This window comes from Lonchura striata, chromosome 5 (assembly GCF_046129695.1).
Source record: "Lonchura striata isolate bLonStr1 chromosome 5, bLonStr1.mat, whole genome shotgun sequence".
Classification (NCBI taxonomy): Eukaryota; Metazoa; Chordata; class Aves; order Passeriformes; family Estrildidae; genus Lonchura; species Lonchura striata.
The window spans coordinates 66678277-66700758 of record NC_134607.1 but is presented as its reverse complement, the minus strand read 5'-3'; the positions used below and the strand labels follow the sequence as shown (position 1 = coordinate 66700758).

Genomic DNA, 22482 nt, shown 5'->3' with positions numbered 1-22482 from the left:
CTCATCATCAGTGACTTTTAAGAAGCAATTCAGGATATGTGCAAGATTAAAAGGAAACTTCTCACCAGGGAGGTTTTCATGGAAATGAAGAGACACATTCCTGCACAGAAGTAAAGGGCAGGAACATATGTCAGACTAAACAGAGCTGTCAGAAAGCCGAATCCCAGCTTACTAAAAACTCATGAACATGTTGATGAACCCATGTTTTTTTTAATGCTTTGGATGCAAACTGAGAGTGAAGCAGAGGTTGCCTGTGGACAAAACAAAGCTGAGTTTTGCTTGAGACATCAGGCTTGTCGAAACTTAAGAGCAAATGCCTTGATGTGATACTGTAAAGATGCTCCTGATCTCCTGAGATTATTCACTTCAATGCTGGTCAGCTGGAAGGTATGATGGTCATGTTTTCTACCAAAAGGACACAGAAATGCCTCACAAAGCCATGGATAATGTTGTACTTCTCCACATTTTCTGTCACATTTGCCATGCCAGACCCTGCTGGGTTGACCTATGTCTGAACAGTAAGGTGGCCAGAGCAGGTGTCAGGTGGACAGGCTTAAATGAAAGAATAGAGGAGGAAGAGACAAGTAACTGAAAGTTCCAGAAACCCGCAGTGAGGCTTGTGTGCCTAAAACTCAAGATCTCAGGTGAGACACCCCAAAAAGGCTTGCACTGTTGGCTGCATCAATTTGAATGAAATAAATGTATCTGTAGACTGAAGCTCTAGATGTGTTTGGGGTGAACAAACAGACAGGGAAAGGGTTCAGAAGGTGTGTGAAGTACCAGCTGTGGATCCCTCATGTTCCCATTAGGAGCTGGTGCACACCATACAGGCATCTGGAGCAGTCTGGCTGTGTTTCCTCCAGGAGGAATCCACTCATTGTGCAGAAAACTTCTCTGTGAACTGAACCAGCAGTTGTCAAGCAAACTCACATGTCTCCTACTCACCAGACTCATTCCCTGTCATGATGGAGATTGCACTGATTTGACACATCTGGCAGGTTAAGACAGTTCTTGTTCCCTCAGGTTCTTTGCCTGAGCTCCGTGGCTTGGGAAACTTCAAACAGGAGACCTCACAACAATTGCAAAGCCTGCAATGCAACTGGTTTCACATTTGCCTCTCATCCCTCCTGATGGGCCAGCTCCAGGCTCTGGAGGTGTTTCACTGGGCTGATGGAGGACCCTCACAACTCAGTTCAGGACAAGAGGTGGGGATGGATGTGCCATGCAGCTCTGGGACTGTGAAATCCAATTATAACTCAGAAACAGCAGCTAGTGGCTCCCCAGAGCCATCTCCTACCACAGCTCACTACGTTTCTCTCCCTGAAGTTCCTCTAGAAGGCTCAAGCAAGGACAAGGCTGGCTGAGCTCTAAATCAACTCACCTATTTCCTGCCACTTGGTGCACTGCAAATCTTTACTGGTGCTGACATCCATGCTCTCCCAAATGCCTACATTTTTTAAAAACAGTTGAACCAACAAGTGCTGGGAGAACACTGAGCCTGTGAAGCCACCTTGGCTGTCTGTCAATGTCTTCTTGGCTGTCTTCAATGTCTTCTGGAAAGATCCTAATGCAACACAGACATTCATGATATGTTTGCACTTGCAGCTAAGTGCTGGCTACACTTGAGTTTGTCTGTAATGAGCTCTCTCCACAATACCACACATGAAATACAGACAGAAATACAGGCATATTGGTTTCAGAGTTCCATGGGAAGGAAGGCAGATGCCTAGCAGCAAAAAAATAACTCAGTAGATACAAGGACATTGCCTCCCAGCTCTGCTAATCACTGTCCATGCCTTAAAGACAGGTCATAATTGTTTAGACACTCCAGAAGTGAGCTCCTAAGATACAACCAGAACAACTGTGAGGTTGGAAATGGGCTGAGCTCCACAGATGTTCAGATCCACTGAAAAGGTCAAGAAATATGGCTGACCTTTTGTTTTTGGGGCTGGAGAGTGACAGACCAAAGAAGATGCTTTGCTATGGACTCAAGGCTGTGAGTCCAAGACTTGCTCACATGGCCAGGCAGCAATTTGAACAAAGCAACAGAAAGGAGAACAAAAGTAATGTGGTAGAAGCTAAAGAAGCTGCCATCTGTCCAACAGCTTATGACAGCTTAGTTGTGCCTTTTGGAGTCAGTGGTGTCATTGCTGGGAAGGTGTGAGCTCATATTTTACGTTAATGACTTAAATACTTAAATTTAATGAAGACTGTTAAAAATGCATGTCACATCCTCTGATTGCTGAGGGAATAATTCCTGGTATTTCAAAGCTTAATTATTCAAAAACTTCTCAGTCAATTAGGACTGATGCATATGTAACAATAATAAAGAAACACAAAAATTATAGGGATAATTCAACTTAAGCATCAATTGATCCAATTACTGGGCTCAACCCCTAAAGTTCAGGTGAAAGATCTCACAAGCAATGTTCCACCTCTACCACTTCTCAAAGTAGACCAATAACCTAAACTAACAAAGCTACTTTCATCCAAAAAATTCTGAATGTGGCTTCATATTTCAAACTCATTTATTACTTTGCTTTCTATGTATAACTCGTAGTTTGTGAGGGCTATACAAAACCACATAAAAGGGAAGAGGAAAAGGGAGGGATGCTATAATAAATTCTGCATTACCTGAGAAGACTTCTCCCTTGGTGTTAAATTGCAGGAGGGGTTTCTGTGCATTTACAACCTCATTGATTCTGGGCTGAGTTTTGAGTCTTGGGTGGTGACACAGTGGTTACAATTGTGGGTTGACTTTTAAAATGTGGTTAAATTACAATAAAGTTACAGTAATGGCCATGACAAAGAACGTCTGTAGCAACCACAAATGAGCACTCCTCAGTCTTCACCCTGTGTGTTTGAGTTTTACCACTGCAGGCATTACAGCTCACAAGTAATTCTTACACAGCATCTGCGAAGCTTGCAGAAGATCAGAGGAAGCTCTGCTCAGCTCTGACAAATTACAATCAATTCACTGTTACAGATTGTCCATGTATTCCAGGGCAATACAGAGTTGTGAGGCACTTTCACTCCTTGTAGCCAGCTGGGTCAAGAGCTTCCTGAAGGCTACCCCAAAAATCTGTCTCCCTGTTTCATCGGGACCAAAAAAACCCAACCCTGTAGCAGCTGTGAGAAGATGCTATTCCATCATTTCCAACAGCTTTCATCAGCTGCTCGACACCTCTGAGCACAGCCTGCAGCAGCAGGAGCAGCATGATGCATCACTGTGTCCCAGCAGGTCAGCAGTGTGCTGCAGATCTCCATCTCCTTCCTGCTCCTTTTCAAATTCCAGCGTGTCAGCTGAGTTGAACCAGTTTTCTGGATGCCTTCCCACTTCCTCAGTACTTCAGCAAACAGCACTAAGAGTGTGAAAGGGCTCAGTGCACATCTTTGAAGGAACCCAGGCCTGACAAGCTCTTCTTGGCTGTCACTATGTCAGAGATATATTTACCTTTGTTTTCCCCTTGTTTTTAAAGCTGCTCTACAGTGTGTTTTACTGCATCTGATGGGGAACTTTAAAGAGCTCCACAGGGCAATGCTTTTTCCCACCCTGACTCCTCAGCTATAGTAGAAATTGGAAAGATGGTGCCTTGGACAGCTTCTGACCCTCCTCTCAAGGCTGCTTCTTACTCCTGTGGTTCAGATTTCTTTGTAAACATGACTGTACATGATTGCTTATGATCCACAGGGAGGGAAACCCCCAAGAATGGGTTTTGGGGCAGGACACTGAATTCTCCATTATATGTAGTATAGTCCCAAAGCCCACATTTTCTGTCAGCCAAACTAGAAAATAACATGCTGTCCTCTATGAGGCAATGAGGGCAACAAGAATTAGTTCTCTTTAACCCAGATTATATCAGACTTCCTGTATAAAATTGTTGGAAGTCATTCCTTTTGCACACCAAATTACTTCAGCAGGTGCATATCTATCCTAGAAAAGAGTTCCAACCTCTTTTTCAGCGATAGAAAATCTATCATGACCCCTGGCAAACTAAAGATTAATGATCTACTTCACTTCAAAAAACCACTGTATTTAGGTTGGGTTATATGGATGCAGATTGCTGCCAGTTTCAAGCTGCAGGTCAAAAAATAACAATATTTAAGGCAGAATAGTTCTGGTTTGGTTTCTGAGTCAGGAAATCCTTGCTGTAATTGCAGTCTCCCAGGTAAGACATACTACCCTCCCATGCTCTCACCCAGACCACATCCAGGTGTTTGAGGAGGTTCTACTTTCCTCTTCAGAGAATCACAGTGGCCTCTAGCAATGGCTAATTACCACTCTGCTGATTGACAAAGTGCCAAGGAGTGAGCGCTGCTACCTCCATAACCAATAATTACATTTTTGTCAGGCTGCCAAGGTCCTCACACACACCTGCACACTGCCCACACGGTTGTTATGAAGAGATTTATAATAATTAATTGTAGCATTCCTATCACATATCTCCCCACCCTCTTCCAGCAGCGACATGTAAATCCAGCCATGAGCATGTCTAATTTCCTCTCCTTGTTAACCTTAGAGTAAAGCCAGTTAAGAACATCTTCTGTTTGCATCCTTTGAAGCCTCGAGTAATTTTTTTTCCTGACATCTTAATTTAATTCTAGGTGAGGAATCACACTTTTTCTCTTCTCCTTCTATTTTACTCTGGTTATTTGTTCACGCCTTCCTGACTAGTCTAGACAGCCCTACCACTTATGATTTTCTCAAGGTGGATGCTTTCCAAACAGTACAGCTCTCCTCCCACAGAACATGGGCCAAGCTTCACAAAACCAAACCTCTTCCCACGGATCACAATTCCCCAGCTAGCAATTGACTTCCAAAACTGAAGGGGTAGGAACTAAAGACCGTGCAAGATATTCATCACCTACGGGATTCTTCTCAATTTCCAAAGGCTTCTACTGTCCATGTAGCATCCCATCAAGCTGCATCCCTCATTTCTGCCCCCTCTTTACTTTGTGCTCACCCTTGGAACCTCCCAACTTGTTAACACTGATGAGCCCCTGTTGCAACGCTTGTCTTGCTGCTCTTCATGCTGCCCTTTTTGGAAAGCAAAAAGCCCCATTGAAATTTTCCTTCTCCCTGATTTTCTTCTAATATGTTTTGCATTTTATTCTTCCTTTTCCTTTCTTTTTTTTTTCCATACTATGTTCTGTTTTTACATCCTTCTCAGTTTTCACTTTCTCTCACAGGTTGCTGGCACTATTGACATTCATCTGCACTTAATCTTCTTGGGGTTAAGTCTTACACACAAATATTTGCTTTCCTTGTTGGCACTTCCAACAGTCTAGGCAAAACTTTGAAATTTCCCTGTGGCAATAGCAGTGGGAGGTCCCAGACAGCCAGGGAAGGGGCTTTACTCCCTCTTTTCTCAAGGACTTGCATTGCAGTGTTAGCAGTAACTGAGTCCTATCCAGGATAGGGAAGGAACAACTTCTCTGAGGCTCAGACATCAAGCTTGATCTGTAATTTTGAGTCCTGTCCAGTGAGAGGGTGGAGGATAAAGGTTTACACAACCATGAATGCTATGAAGGAAGAAAATAGAGCCTTGTCAGGCAGAAGAACTGGGAATATCAGATAATATAGTAGGAAACAGGTTGAAGGCAATCTAAAAGATGGAAATCAAATCAAAAAGGCAATCAAATTCTCAAGAGAGAGCTGGACAGCTTTACGGGAGATAAATTGACTGGATGTCACTGAATATAAAAAAAGAAAGAAATATATGGAAATTACTTCACCACAGAAACATCTTCACCTGAAAACACTGGAGGATGGGAAAGCATCAGCAGAACTCTCTTCCTGTACTCTTCCATGGATACCTGACTTAGGTATCTCTCAGCATACTGTGGGTCTTGGGATGGGGGCAGGGGAGAATGCTGACAGCCTTTTACTTTACTTCCTCAGAAAACTGTCATTTTGCACCAGTTCAGTACTTCTGACATTAAAGCACCTAACAAAAGGACTCCTGTACCCCACTCTGCTGTTGGCTGAAGCCCTTCAGAATGCTGTATGCAATGAAATCCAATCTTTGCTCACATTTTAAGATCAATACTGAAGTAGACAAGCTCCTTAACTCCATTCAACTAACACTTAAGTATATCCAACCAAGAAGCCAATCCAAAGCCAGAATATTTATCATAAAATGCATAGAAAAACATGTTTGGAGTCACATCTACAGTGCATACATAAAGTTCAAACAGAAAAAGCCCTAAAATCAATATTGAAGTAATTCAAACAGCCCCATGACAGCTCCAATAATGTTGACTGCATTAGAAAGATTATTCCAGTTGTTCTACAAGCTTTAGAGTTAAAGGCTTTCTGTGTCAGAGACAATGTTCACTTTTGGTAGAGTATTGATAACATATGCGTCCTCTATTTCTTTTTCTTTTCCTACCATCATTTTAAAAATTGGGGGTTTTTATTTCTTTTACACATTTTGCACCATTTTCTAAATCAGTCTGTGATTGACCACAGGCCTTAAAAAGGGGAGGACAGAGGTTTCAGAATTTCAAAACACAAGGAATTGCTTTAAAGCAATTTAGAATATTGGATTTAAATCCACAAAACAAAACTCCACATCCTTCATGCACTCAGTAAATTTTATCCAAAAGGCTTTATAAGCTAAAGACTACAAAATGCATCATAAGCTCCAGCCAAATTCAAGCCACCTGCTCCACACAGCAACAGATACAGAAGTAGGACTCCAGGCATGCTGCAGTGCTTGATTCAAGCTCTGGACTTTTCCTCATCCACTGAATCTAAGCTGGAACTGCTATATCCAGAAAAAGAAGCTAATGAGACAGAGCCATAGCCATGGTCAAGGTGCTGTGGCATAAATGGCCCAGGACCACATCAGTTCCTTTTAGACACAAATAAGTTCATATGTGGCCAAGGCCAGACCACGATGTGAGCTCAAAGACCTCTGTTCTTGCAATTAATACACTGTCTTTGCCCCAGAGGCCAGGGGAATCTGAAAACAGTTATTTGTAGGGCTAATGTTGCAGTGGGTCCAGCATTAGGAGATCTTTCCACTCCCATATTGTGCTGGGCAAGGATTTCCAAATCCCTGTGCTGCTCTAGAGGAGTCAGGAATACTGACTGCAGATAAAACTGCAAGGAAAAGGAAAAAAGAAAAATAATAAAAATTTAAAAATATTTCCCAGGACTTGGAAAAAGGACACTATGTCTGATTCCTAATGAGAGCAAACATTAACACTTCAATAGCCACATTCCCAGCTCAATAGCTGTGGGGTTGAGGCTGCCCCAGGACACTGCCAATGTGTAAGTTAATGTTTAAAGATAGTGTGGGCTTAGGAGCAAATTAAAATACACAATGAGCCCTGGGCAAGCCTGAGATTTCTCCATTTCAAAACATAGGAAATGCTGTAAATACCATAGCAAATGCAATTAGCAGAGCGTGATAAACACCACTTCGTTAGCAGAGACCACAGGAGGCTTCTCCTGTTCCAGAGTTTCTGACAATGAGCAGGACCAGAGGCAGATCCTGAAGCCCAGACACAGAACAGGCAGGCAAATGCCTCAGGGATGCCTCCAGTCTGGGATTTTGATTTCAGCCCTTCTCTGGCCTGATGTTTTGATAGAAGGGGTCTGCTCCTTCATATCCTTGACATCTGTAATATGTTACTTGAGCCATGACTGTCTGTAAGGACAGGACGTGTTCCAGCAGCTCCAGAGTGCCACTGATTTGGAAGCACCAGGACATTTCCCATCAGTAGTTCAGCTGCTTTCAGATAAGGGTTAAATATTGGAGGATTTTTGTCACTGGATGTGGTTTCAAGCCATTTTCATTATGGCAGGCAACATCTGAGCACAAAGTATTGCTCCTCTGCCCTTTGAAACCAAGACTTAAGAAAACACAGGCTCAATTAGGATTTTGAGGGACAGATCATGAAGTGTTCACTCAACTCAAACAAAACATGTCTGAGGCTAAAATGTATAAAAGGACAAAACCTAAACCATTGATGGTAGTAATAACCCTTCTGTAGAGTCTTCTTAAAATGTTTTTTTTCCAATCCTCAGAGACTTTTCACAACACCAGAATTCATATCCAGCATGGCACAGAGAACTTGGAAGTAATTTTTTAAAAAATTCACCTCCAGGTTGTCTTTTTGAATCCAGCTGATAGAGGTGGGCTTTAGATGCTACCTGGTACCTCCTGGAGCTGCCCAGCTATAGAGTGGGGGACATAGACCCTCTCCAGAGAGAGCAGCACAAACATCCAGCTTGAAGAGTAACAGGAGAGGGACAGGGGGTTCTGAAAGCCTACACAGCCCCTCCCAGAGCCATGTCATGAGCCGTGCAGTGGCTCTTTCTCCAGAGGAAGGCAGCCAGAGAATGTCTTCTTCTGACCCACCTCAATCTCCCAGCTAGACCCGTGCTTTGTAACCACATCAGTGGGCCACACATTTTGGTGGTTTATTTCTTCATTTCCTATTCTCATGAGTTATTTTAATTTTCTCTCATTTGCATTGTTATTTTTTCTTTGTCTCTACTCACAGAAAAATCTCCAGCAGAGATACTTACAGACCAAGTAAGGTTCTTCCCCACAGATAAGCCATGTACACACAGATTCTCACTTAAGACAACCTTTATAGACCATGAATAATAAACTCTCTCCCAGCCAACCCAGACCTCAGAACTTTTTTAAAGCATGGGCAGGCATGTGGCAGAGGTGCCCTATGGTTACTGTGTCTAAGCTCTTTCCTCATTATTGCTCATTTTCCATGCCCAAGGATGCTGCTTTAAAGGTGGAAAACAGCTTCCTCACTCTGTGACAAAATGGAGAATTTTGAGTGGATGTGGCTACTGTGTTTCTGCTTCAAAGGCTCTGTTTTGGGATATAATGGGATTTTTATCTTTCCCCATGTAAGGGAAATTAGGACTTAAAGCATCTGAATTTCTATTCCTATCCTGAGCTATTGTCAGTACAAGTGCTTTGACTTTCTCTCTTTTCTCTCCCCAGCCACCATCCACGTAAGCATTTAAATAATTTTCCACAATAAAAAATAATCTAATAAACAACATCCAGAAGAACATATTTGTGTTTGTACCCTAGTTAAAGGCTCTGGAAATACAAAAAGAAAGCTAAACAAACAATTGTACTCTGAAATGGGTGTACAGCAAAGACAAATGAAGGCAATAAACTTATTACATTTTGAGGGAATGAAGACGATACGAGACACCACCCACCTGAAGAAGGAAGCCAGAGTTCATACCACCAACATGCTCTGTTTGAATAAACAACTAAACTCCAGCTGCTCATTTGTCACCCACCTGAAGAAAAATCCCTACTCAAAGTACAGCACTACCTGTGCAATAAGACTGGAAGTCATGGGAGGGGAAGGGCACAGGATTTTGACAGTTAAGTTTTCAGGAAAAAGAAATTCAGACAGTTGATTTTAATCCCAGAGGGCATGAATCCAGGAGAAAAAAGAATTGTCTCCACTGGACTGGGAGCCCAACACACCTGCCTTTCTTTTATCTCTGCAGAATGGAAATAGTTCTCCTGCTGCCCCTGCACAGTGAAGAAGATGGGTCAGTTTGAGGATAACAGTATGTAAATACTAGGTTGCATTTTAGTCCCACATCTTGTCTCAATATAAAACATTGCACCAACATTGCCCCTTGCAGTTGCTACTGTTTCCTTGCTGATCTACGAAATGCAAAAATACTGCAGAAAAAATCCATTAAGTGCTTTCAGATCTTAGGAAATATTTGTTTCCTTGCTTGCTGCTGAGTTTTTTGGGCAGAAATTCAGACCTGGGTTTTTAGTTATATTATTTTCCTTTTGTATTTTACAGTGTCATGGAAACTTGCTTCTCTCTCAGTGTATTTTTCCCTGCTGTCACTCCTTTTACAGATGACTCGACAGTTGCAGTAGCCTGGTTCCAAAAAAAGTTGACAGACTGGGGCAGCAAGAGGAGGGAGTCACTGCATCAGCTGCTGGAGGCACCTGCAATGATTTGCTCAGCAACCAACTGCAATTGGTCCACCAAAACCATATGTTCCCAGTCCCTCAAAATCAGGCAATTTGGTTTGTCACTTCGGTTTGTCACTTCATATTAGCTGCAGCAAGGGGCTGAGCGCTGCCAGGGCCAGTGGCCAAGCCAAGCCTGGCACCACATGGCTGCTCCTGGCTGAGCACAACAGGGCAAGGACACTTCTCCAGGGGAATTTGGAAAGGTACTTGGCTGGCAGAGGCAGGACTGGCTTTAAAAGGCTCTGTCTGCAGCTTCCATTAGGGACTTGAACTCCTGCTGCCTCAGAGCCAGCTTGGCTTGTCATTTCTGAAAATAAACATCAAAATGCATGGGCTGGGAGAAAATATGTCCCAGATTAAAAGATCTCATCTCCCTTCAAGCCACAGTGGTTGATCTGGTTACAGGCAGCATCACAGGTGTCCTGTCTGCCAGTTGCCAGCTGGATTTTGGTGGCCATTGATTTTAATAAATGTTTTGCTCCATCTTTTTCTGTATCTATGTCACAGATGGGTCAGGAGAGAGAGAAATTGAAAGAAAATACTTTCTCTGGGTTCAAGGTCAACAGCAACTAAACTAAAGGACAGGTGTGCCCACAGTGCCTGTAGGAGCATCATGTTCATCAAGGAGAGATCCTGGTCCAGGACTACTGATCTACAGGAATCATCCTTTCCACCTGCTGACCAATACAAAGTTTCAATCTGCACACAAAAACAACACAACTCATCTACAGACTCACAGATTTACAAAAGGACACAGTGGCTCCCATAACTGGGTTGAACAACACATAATATGGGTACCTCCCTCATCAATTTTGGCAGATCTTGTTCCAGAAAACTTGACCGAGACTCATTCTAAATGTATTCCCCAAGAGTTGGCTCCAAACAAGGTCTAGGAAAATCCAAGCACATGAAGAGCCATGTGCAGCCAGTTCTGATGTTTGCTTCCCCCTCCTGCTCCTAACCCAATCAAAAGCACTGGAATAGCCCCAGTATGTTACTGTGAGCAGGATGTGAGGACTCATATCTGAGCATCTTTCAGTGGCTCCCAGGCAAAGTCAGTACCTCCACCCTCTGAGACTGAAATGTCATGGAACAATTATGACTTGTAAGCATAACTGGATTCAAATAAACCTGTGATCTGCTTCTTTGGACTGCACATTCTGTTTTGCCTTGGGTTAGTAAGATGATACATCCACCATAAGAACACCAGCCTCAACTCTTCTCCTTGGAGAGCACATCCCAGGTATCTGGGGAGCACCTTGAGTACAAAAACCTCTGTTGAGGAAGGGGATTTGGCTGTGGACACAAGGTCTTTAAAGCATGCATTGCCCTGCCCTCCTCAATTTCACAGCCCAGATCTGCACCAACCCTTTCCCTGCATCTCTCCCTTCATCTTTCACAGTGGTGAGATGTCCATTCTCACTTTCCAACTCTGGGGAGGCTGTGAGGAGGAGGGCAGGAAAGCAGAAGTATCACACACAGGGAAGGAGACAGTAGACTGAAGTCAGCCTCCTCATGTCTTCTAGTTGCCACTTTTCTCATGACAGTGTCATCTCCAGAGGGGATGGATGAGAGGTCCACCACTCACTACAATGCTGCAATTCCCAGCCCATCTTCACATGTGGATGCTCAGGGTGGCTTCAGCCTTCCCACTGATTCCCCCCCGAGGGAGGTATCACCCCCCTCAGCCACTTCTGTGTTAGCATAGAGAGAACATGACCAGCTCAATCAAAATCCCATCTCTCCTACCTACACAGCCTTGGCCCTTGGCTAGGAGACTTTCAAAGGTCAGAGGCTCCCAAAAAACTCTTCATCCAATTAAGAAAGTGCTGCAGCAGGACTTGTGCCCGGCAGCAGAAATCCAGCACTGCAAGTCTTTCAGCCACGTCTGGGCTGGAAAGCCCAAGGCTATGGCATCCCTGCAGACAGCCTTGGATCTAAAACAGAGGAGGGACAACAGAGTCCCTTCAGCCTCACCTTTGTGTCTCTCAACATGCAGAGCTCAGCCTACAACTATCAACTGCCTCCGTGGCCACCAGCCAGATGGAGAAGCCAAAAGATGTCCTGGGGCTGGAATCAGATGCCTGTTTACCACCAAGTTCAAGTACAGCAGCAGATAGCCTTGTGCCACAAAGTATGGAATGAATTAGAGCATTTGGCAGAACTTCATTAAAGTGTGACTCTGGATAATTAAAAGCGGCCTGGAGCCATGTGGGTCTCCCTTCCCTGCCAATTCCTGGAAGGATTGCTTTGCTGCTTCACCCTTCAAGGAGGCAGCAGCACACACACACACACACACACACACACACACACACACACAGCCCTGGATGTCTTGGCATTTCCTTGCTCAATGAGCTGGAAACTGGATATTCTTAAGGATATTATGTCCTTGGATGTGCCTGAGACACAGCAAGAGAGAGCCGTGCTCTGGAGCAATCTGCAATGCCTGATAGGCAGCAGGTTGGTCCAGACACATTCACCAGGAGCTCTGGCACTCTTTGGGGCTCCCCTGTTGGTACCAGGAGGGTGCTAAGTGGGCTCTCACCTCAGCACCTCCCCACCACCATGGCTGATGTGGGGGACAAGAGCTCAGATGGGTGGGGTAAAGCTCCATTTTCAATCCCAAATTCTGACTGTTCACAAATGATAACAAATCCAAGGCTCCCACATTACATCAGGTCATCCCTCTTGCATTGTGTATGAAAACCAGCCAATCTACCCACAACAGAAATAATGTTCCTCTAAGAAACAACTGAAAACCAGAGATATTGCCCATTTTTCTCCTGGGAAGCACTGCTCAGAACACCTTCTATATGTAATGGAAACATCCTGTAGATAAGGCTATTGTGTATTCCTTTGTGATCTTTTACTCTGTGTTTTATCAGCCTGTGTGTATATGGAAAGATAGAAAACTGATAGGGATATGCCAGTCAGAGCTCTAAGAGTCCCTTACCACAGCCTGGGTGTGAAGATTCCAGAATCAATGCCATTTCTGTGCCAAAAGACTCCTGGGGATGGTACCCAAATGTATCAATTGTCTTGTGGTCTTTCTTTGCCCCAGACTCTTGTCAGCAGTTCTCCATTTAATCTGATATTGCTTGCATGTACTCAAATTAAACACAGATCATAGGGAGGGGTTCACCCTGGGTGGGTTTCTGGGAGGAAAACAAAAGCTCTGAAAATCACTGTGAAAACAACCCAGAAGTGATGGCACTTTCTATCATGCTATCAGCTCCTTTAACCAATGGCAGGGCAAGAAACCACAGAGAAAAGAAGATTTTCAAAGCTCTAGATATTGGACCTCACTTCAATTCTATTTTGAGGTCTTTTTGTACTGCCCTTGCCACGTAGCACTGTTTTTAACTGATATTACTTTGTATTTCCCAAGTGCCTTAAGAACCAGAGAAGGGAGAATGTTTAATGCAGCTCATGCCACAAGCAAACACAAAAACTCAGTACATGGGAATTAAAGAGAACTGTGCAGGATGCTCCCTGCTCTTTTTCAGTCTGCTTCTTCTTCTAAAACAGCTGACTCTGGACTACATGAGCAGCATTTTCCAGTCTTGAAATTCATCTCACAGCACTCAGAGCAGGGAGGGAACTCTGCAAGAGCAGGAGCTTTTAACTTTAATAAGAGAAAAAAAAATAATTTTTCATTTTAATTTTGAGAATAACATGGATAACACAGTTATCAGCTTATTTTTCCCAGTGACCAGGATTTGCAAGACTCACAGAGCACAGTCAATTTTGGCATCAGCAATGTCCTTCTCAGCCACCACAGGAAGACCTCTGGCACATGCATCCAAGGCTCTCTCTGGACAGGACACTGTTTAATCACTTCCAAAATCAGGGTAGTCTGAAAAATTACAGGGACTTCCCCAACTTTCCTTCTTTCTTCCCCCTCTCTGGGGGCATGTTGCCTGAGAGATGGATCAAAACAAGTCCCCATAGCAAACATCACATTAACAAGCCCTTCTCTGGTAGGCAAGGAGCTCTAGTACAAGTGGCTACTTCTCTGTGGCTTGTGCCCTCGTGGTGCTGTGAAATGTCACTGACTGAGACCCTTTACCATTCACCTGGTTGAGAGCATCAGGGAAGAGCCAGGCTGGGACCAGCAGATGTGCTGCTGCCCACAGATGGGCTCAGGGATTCACCCAACCCAGTGACTCCCAGTCTATGCACAGAGCAGTTGCTAAAATACAAATAATTCTGAAGCCATTTCCTCTACTTCCATAGAGGAAGAATGTAATTTAATTTGATTTTTGCTTTGCACAGTAATGGCAAGGCCATTTATGCAATTACATTGCTTTTCTTATCTAGTTCCCTTTTCAGCTGCTCCAAAGTCTTCCAGGTGTCCCAGTCAGGTCATTAGTCTGTTACAGCCACCAGAGAAGAAGATACAAACCCAAAGATGCTAAACAGATATTTGTAGACTGCCAGGCTAACCCACTAATTACCTTGCTTTTTATTTGGGACACTGACTACTCCCATAAAAGCTCTATTATTAGAGATAATACCTCCAGATAAAGCTCTGGAGGTCTCTCAGAAGGCAAGTCCATTCATCTAAATCAATTGAGGTGTCATTGTGGTTGTGGCTCTTCTGCTCGAGTCAGTGCTGGGAGAGAGACTTAATAAAAGGTATAGCCTCCCCCTGCAATCTCTGAGCTTAACTGAAGTTATTGGACTCCTTAATTTCCATGGACTTTATCTCAGTGCTCTCACTGTTGCTCACAATTGGGCTGACACCTTGACATCAGCCCCTTGTTGTGATGCAGGTGGGGTCATTTTGCAGCTCTCCTGCACACATAAGAGGGAGGCCAAAAGAACACATTTCCTTACCAACCTGTTGACAAAACCAGTTCAAGCCCCTCTGAACAATAATTACAAGTGCTTCTAGAGATTTCTACTGTCATTATTGACACCAGACCTCAAGTCACTTCTCCTGTAATCCCTTGTGTGCAGACAAAGCAATAAGGTCCACTTTATGAGATCACAGAAGGAAGAAATTACAGCTCGTAGATTTGCACTAAAGTGGTGAAACTCTGCAGAGGGGCTAGATTTCAATCCCAATGTACTGCATCATCCCTTGGTTTTAGAAACAACCTTGTGGAAACCACTGCAACAACGAGCTGGAGTAAAGCAAGAGGTCTGCAACATCGCCAAAGGTCTGAGACAAAAAGTCAAGATGAAGCCATATTAGTATATTCCTCTGCAAATGTGGAGGCCAAAATGCAAGTGTCTAAAGAAACAATGGCAGGAGCTATCACTACACTCTGAAATGGCCAGAACAAGCACCTAAGTAAATTTATGAGATTGTAGGGTTATTGGAAAACTATGGAAAGCAGTATTTGGCTCTTAGCCCAGACTGTAAGGGGCTTAAAAATGCAGCTGGAATTAGCTTTCAGCAAAAGCAGCAGGCCCAGGATGAGGAAAGTATTATACTCAATGAGATGTGCCTTGGGTCTGACCTCTTTTCATCACACACCATGGGCCTTTCTGAAAATTAAATTAAAGCATTTTACTATGATGGAAAAGCCAGGTGGCACATCCCAGTGCATAAAAAGATTCCTGCACATCTATTTGCTCTCTTTTGCCTTATCAGACACATTTGCTGGAAGGAGAAGGAGCTGTCAGTGCTTTCCTAGTTTCACCCCTCGGGCAGCCCAGACAAGGCTGCCTGCATGCAAGGAACACTGCAGACAGAAGAGGCCAAGCAGGAGGGGTGACATGTCAGTGGTCACTTTTGGGTCACCTGCCCCATGGCCAGCTCAAGCACACCCTGCAGAAGGGACCTCTTCCTTGGAGTAGTATTACATGAGGCAAAGACACTCATCCATCATGGGATTTTCTCACATTCTGGCTGAGCATCCCAGAGCTGCAAACCCAAATTATCCATTGCAACTGCACATGCTTCTAGCACCAAAATCTCTCTTAAAGTGTCCACCCCAGAAATATATCAAGATCAGGATTCCAAAAGATTTTCAGAGTATGGGATTTATCTGTAAACAAAATTTCATCATTCTTATTCCAGACCTCCTCTGCTGCTTTTCAAGTTGTCCCTGCATGCAGCTGTTCCAACACCTGGAGGCAGGACCTTACCTATGAACTCCTGGGATGAGACTTTCATCCCAGCTGCCTTCTGCTCGGAATGTCTCAACATTTCCATCTCTCCTCTTTGACTGCACAAAACATCCATGATGTATTTTAAGTAACTATTTATGTCAGTACACAGCAGCTAGTGAGACCCCTGACTCCTCACTACATTGTGAGCCTCATCAAGCAATTCTCTCTCTGTCCAAGCTCTTCCAAACTTGACATCATCACAGAACCCATCTTTGGATGTACTCAGGCTCCCAAAGAGATTCTTTCTCAAAAACTTCAGGAGTAATGCTCTAAGTTATTTTCACTGTCTGTGCCATGAAGCTGGCACACACCACAGATTTCAGCTCAGGAGCCAGCACGGGCCAGCTTGGCCGAGCAAATTTGGAAACAGAAATTGTTCACACTGTGACAGGATGTGAGCAGACACAGTGACAATTGGGAAAACCACCACTATATGTAAAAAGACAGAGAGAGGAGGGAAATATAAAGAGACCTGTACCTGGGAAGAGCTGGGGAACAAGTTCCTAATATTGCAGCCACCAGAAATGTCACCCCTTTCCCAGGCTGGGGCACGCAGGCGCCGGGAGCCGGCACTCGGCTGGGCAAACACAGATGCAGGAGCTGAATGAGAGCACAGTCAGCCCCATCTATTTTTAACTGGTGCAGAGGAAGCTTTTACTTTTCATTATGAAGGCGAGACAAAGTGTCCATCAGTTGTGCTGAATTTGTTCACTGGATGGGTGGGGGTGGAAGCGTGTAAAGCCCCTGGCCCCTGTCTGTGGGACCAGCAGCTCTAATCCCCCCCAGTCTGCTCACAGCTGCATGGGTCAAAGAGTGCAACAGCTGAAATGCACTTTTGATACATTTGCTGAGGGTTGCCCCAACTTACCCTGGGGGTTTCTGCCTGGTGATTTCCATTAAGGCTGACTGGTGAGATTCACTGCTGGCATAAACGAGCACCAGTCCATCAAGAGTCCCCTACATTTAGCTCAGTATGATGACATGAACAGTGCAGAGGCATCACAAGCAGACACTGGCAGTTGGATCTGGTGGCCTCCCAATGCCACTTTGATGCCCTGGACAAAAATCTGTGGATTTGGCAGCAGCAGCACCTTTACTTGCCAAGTATGTTGCATGTGGCACTGGGGAGCAGGGGAGTGGAGGGAGGAGGCAGGGCTTGGACCAAGGCTCTCCACCTCCCCCTTCTTGCCCAGACAGGGTTACAGCTCTGCAATTTAATTGTAGGATAATTAATTTCCTCTTAAATATCAATTTCTGCTGCTGTCCCCACACATTTGAACAGCACCATTCCACACTCCCTCCCCAAAATATCAGCAGCAAGAAAACTCTTGCTCATGGGGCATCCCAAGGAGAGGAGCTGTGTCACTGGCCAGATGGCCACACAGCAGCTCAAACTTTGTGTGCTGGCATTTGGCCAGGTGGTGAAAGGAAAAGGCTCAGACAGCTACTGAATTCCCTGCATCCATCTCCCAAGAAGCCACTCACACATCTGCTGTCATACATAAACATGCCTTGGGTAAATCTACAGAATACACAAGCAATGACACCTGTCCTGTCCATCCTGACCTAGAGGGGTGCTTAAAATGTTCTCAGCTACCAAGTGAAACCACCAGCCTCACAGAACAGGGTTTGGCACTAAACCAGCTCTCCAAGTTCCACTTTTTCAAAAGTATATGCACATCCAGAACATGCACACACATAACAACATTTTGCTTCTCTCTGCCAAATAAGCATTTGTTAAAATCCTGCATTTATTACACACACTACAATCCCATAAAGGGGCTCAGAAGCCACCAACAGTGGCATCTGTGGATGTTCTTAAGGGAGGATTGCCTAGAGGGTGAACTGCTTTCTGTGGCCTTCCTTGAATGGAGAAAGAGACATTTCATCTGTCTAATCCAGAAGTGCTGGCATCACTTAGAGGAACCCTGGCCTCATCACACACATGAAATGTACCCTTAAGTGTCTTTTTTTTCCCCAGTTGCCACAAAAGCAGCTCAGGGCAATTATTTCAGTAGATGTTTATGCTGTTATGTGGAGTCAGGCAAGAATAATCCCTTACAGTCTGTCATGGTCCAGGTACTGCTCTCACTTCATCAAATGAACATGGAAGTTCAAAAGCAAATACCTGCTCCTGAGCATTTCAGCTGAAATTTAAAAAAAGAGGTCTAGAGGTAGCAAACTCAGAAACTAGCTAGGTGGGGGAGGAAAAGATCACAAGTAATACTATTTTTAACCTATTGCTCATGAACAAGTTGATACTAAGCTTTGTTCAGGTCCACAGGAAGCTGAAGAGCTTAACAGAGATGTCATCTTTGAAAACAGTTTAATATTTCCTCACCAGTGTGTTACTTTGCTAGTGATACTACTCAAGGAACAGGAAAATCAAGTACCTGCTGCTCTGTGTTAATATACATATGCTTACAAAGGACATGGGAATGCTTGTGGCCACTTTGAAAACAAGCACTGGAAAGTGAAAGAATCCCTTACCCGGTTGTCCTCTTGGATCTCCCAGTCACTGGAGAAGCTCAGCATGTGCTGTGCCTGTGAGCAGTTTGAAAACTGGAAAAGGCTGGCAAACATTCTTCTGTTCTCCTGGGTGTCAGGGAAAATCGCCTCCTGGAAGTTGACTCCATGTGGCAGGAGGATGTAGTTCTCATCCATTCTGGAACACAGATTGCAGGGGCAGCCCACTGTGAGAATGAACAGCACTTTGTCCTGCAGAAGTCACCTGTCATACTCCAGCCTGGCTCAACAAAAAGTCACACAGACTTTTAGCCAGCAAGTGGCTCTGAGCTCTCCTGGCACCAAAATGATAATTTCCACCACAAGGACTGGGATCAGGCAGCAGCAGTAAGGACCAAACAGGCTCCTGCCACCCTGCAGATACCTGTGAAACCCCATGAAGGAGGCAAATCTGTATTTTGGTGCCACACTTTCTACTGGATTTTCATCACATTATCCTTAAGCACAGAGTTTAAGTACTCCTTCAAGCAGTCAATAAATAACTTGTGTCAATAAAATGCGCTTAAAGATGTTGCTGCAGACTAAGCCCTAGACAGCATCAAAATTACTTTTGTCGCACGTCCAGTCTAAGAATATACCAAGTATTTCAAAACAAGCCACTGAGTAGTATTTCACAAATGCTCTCGAATTGAAAGGTCACGGAGATGGCTCTGTTCCCACATTGTGGTTTATTTTCTTATTCTTTCGATGAGCCCAAAGTCAGGGTCTGGCTGGGACTCGGGAGAGTCGATGGAAAGCTATCGGGTGAGTATTTGGGGATGGGTTTTAAACTCCCATGCCAAACTTCGGCAAACAGCTCTGTGACCGTCCCGCCATAAAAAACAAAAGCAGCAGCACCCACAAGCTACTCAACACCATCTCCCTGTGCATGTGCTGGCCGACAGTGCTGGAATACTACGGGAGTTTGGTGTCCCAAGCTTCTCTTTCCCTGTGAAGCTGTGTGTGGAAGCGCAAAGGAGAAGGCGCTGCGCGGAGAGCGGCAGCGGCACGGAGCGAACCCTGCGGGCAGGGCGGGCGCGCATCCCCCGCCCGCGGAGATGCCCCGGAGCCGGGATGCACCATCCCAACCCCTCCTCGGACCCCCCTACCCCGGGACTCACCGGAGGAAGAAGAAATAAGCGTAGCCCTGCATGACGGTGTGCGAGTGGCAGGAGAAGTAGCCGAGGCCGGTGAGGTTGAGGCGGGAGCCGGCGGGCACCTCCAGCATGCTGCCCCACGCCTGGTCGCACAGCAGCTCGATCTCGGCCGAGTAAAAGAGGTCCCCCGCTCCCTGCTGGGGGCCGCCGGCGGGGCCCCTCTGCCAGGGCAGGTAGTTGTAGGCGCCGTAGGGGTCGGGGTGCAGCGCCAGCACCCGCGCGTACACGATGATCGCGGCCAGCTCGGCCCGGCAGCCCTCGCTGAGCGGCCGCCACTCCGCCGGCAGCTGGCAGCCCCCGGCACCGCCCGTCCGGGCCCCCAGCAGCAGCACCAGCCCCAGCACCAGCACCGGCACCGGCACCGGCAGCGGCACCGGCAGCGGCAGCGGCAGCGGCAGCGGCGGCATCGCGGGCGGCTCCGGGCCGGGCGGGCAGCGGAGCGCCGGGGGCAGCGGGTTGGAGCGGGGCACGGACGGCCCGGAGGCGCTGCGGGCTGTCCCGGAGGCTGCGGGGGACCGGGGCTGGGCGAGAGCGCGGGAGGCAGCGAGGCGGGGATGAGAAGGGGTGGGGGTGCAAAGGGGCGGGAGGGTGCCAGGGGCGGATGCACAGAGGGCTGAGAGCCGGGCAGGCAGGAGCGAGAAGGGGAGAGGATGCAGAGGGTCGAGGGGCAGGAGGTGTGCGGGGGCAGAGATGCGAGGAGCAGAGATGCAAAGGGGAGGGATGGGAAAAGGCAGAGATGCGAAGGGGCAGAGAGGCAAAGGGGTGGGCTTGTAAGCGAGAGAGGTGCAAAGGGGGAGGTGAAAAGGGAGGGATACAAAGGCAGGGTTGCAAAGAGAAGGAATGCAAAGGGAAGACGTGGACAGGACGGAGACTGCAAAGCGGGAAGATGCAGAAGAGCAGAGATGGGAAGGGCAGACGTACTCTGGGCTGACTGCAGCTGCTGCCCAACACTCCATGGACCCGGGGTGAGCGCTTGGTGGCACCCAGTGCTTTGAAAAGTGAAGGTGTGGCTCGTAGGGTTTTGGAAGTACAAGGGTCTCAGTGGAGCAGGGGGCAGTGCACAGCTCCACTAGGAAAGAAAATCCTGGGAAACTTAAGATGTGCTTGTGTAGAAACTTGTAACTCTAGTCATCCACTTCTCCCACTTCAAATGAGGCTGGAGAAAAACTTCCAAGTGTAGGAGACCAGCTCTTCCTAGCAGCCTGCAATCAGTTTCCAAAATACATCTGGTGAGCAAGGTAAAAGCCAGGTCTCAATATATTTTGACTTCCCACTGCTTCATCCTAGAAGAGCTGATGCAGCTTTTTGGCAGATAGCTCAAAGACTGACCCTCTCCCCACATACAAACTGCTGTGGAGCTTCTCCCAAAGATCCCTAGGGGCCTTGCACCACTGACAGCCTCCAACAGCCTCTTTCTATTTCAGTATTCTCCTTTTCCCACATCTGATCTCACTTGGAATAATAGTCAGGAATGGGCCTGGGACTTTTTAAATCTTCTGGAGGTTTTTTTGGTTTTTTTTTTTTTGTATGAATATCGTGGAGACACAGTCACAGCTAAGTCTCTCCCTGGCTGTAAAGGTTACTCAAAGTCTGACAGCATGTTATGGCTGGTTCCTTTAATCTCACCCTCCATCTGTCTCCATCTGCTTCTCCAGTTGTCTACAAGGACTTGGAGCTCTTGGAAGCAGAAGGTGCCTCTTTGTTCCACGTTCATGCTGTGTGTGGTATAGGAGGGTCCTTGTGCAGGACTGGGGTTCAAAATAATGTGCAAAATAATGAATCATCAGTTGAATAATGCTGAGTCAGCTTCATAACAGTGAGACAAAACAGCTTCAGTGACAAGAGCCTTCCTCAGGAATAGTTTCATCAGTCTCATCTGTGTGCTGAAGAGTTTAACAAAGTAGTATTCATATTTCATGATGGCAAGATGCTACAATATATTTCACCATAGCTTTATGCATGGACAGCAAAGTTGGTTCTTGCTAAAAAATAAAGAGATTTTTTTTTTTTCCTTAAAAAAATATTCAGAATGACAGAGTTTTTCTGATTTTTTTCCCTGTTTCTCAAAGATCAACAAATTGCTTCAAACTTTCAGGGAAAAAAAATTAAAGACAATTTTGAATTTTTTAAAGAAAATACCCTCAAGAAATCCCAAAAGACGAACCAGCTCAGTATTTCTTTAATGATAACCATTAGGAAAAACTGCTTATTGCTTTAGAACCTGAAGGGACAAAACTGTGGTGGAGAAGGTCCAGAGCCTCCTTCAGTAGGTTTTAGATAAATAAAAAGAAAATAAAGAGTAAAACAAAGAATTGAGGCTGATGTTGACTTCAGCTAATGCTGATGCAGTTTTGGAGGCATTTTGTGCAATCCAGTGTAAATGGAGGCTTTGACATGAACCTCAGGTTTCTGTGAGAAATGGTATCTCGAGATATTGACAAAGAATGAAGAAAGAAGTGCTGCAAGTGGTGGGAGAGATGTTCAGCCCATCCAGGGTGGACTCTCCATGTCTGTCTATGTCTTTCCCAATGGTACAACTGTGTCAGAGCTTGGCAGCTTCACCCACATGAATCTTGGGGTCAGTGTGGGCAGCAACATGTGAGTGTTTTATTACTTCAGTGCCACTTCTCTGGAGGCAGAGCCCCAAGAAGCTGAAGAGATGTTTGTAACCATAGGTTGGTTTTGTCCTGGGAACCAAA

General features: G+C 45.5%; 1 protein-coding gene across 1 annotated transcript in view; it reads right to left on the bottom strand.

Annotated features, from left to right (window-relative positions):
• The window catches only part of CCDC3 (coiled-coil domain containing 3), a 33713-nt gene extending 12216 nt beyond the window's left edge, over nt 1-21497 (bottom strand). The window contains exons 1-3 of the mRNA XM_077783159.1: nt 21410-21497; nt 19748-20288; nt 18612-18786 (exon numbers count right to left, since the gene is read on the bottom strand). Of these exons, the coding sequence (XP_077639285.1) occupies nt 18612-18786; nt 19748-20288; nt 21410-21497 (804 nt within the window). The remainder of the gene's footprint in view (nt 1-18611; nt 18787-19747; nt 20289-21409) is intronic.
• Between the last annotated feature and the right edge of the window lie 985 nt (nt 21498-22482).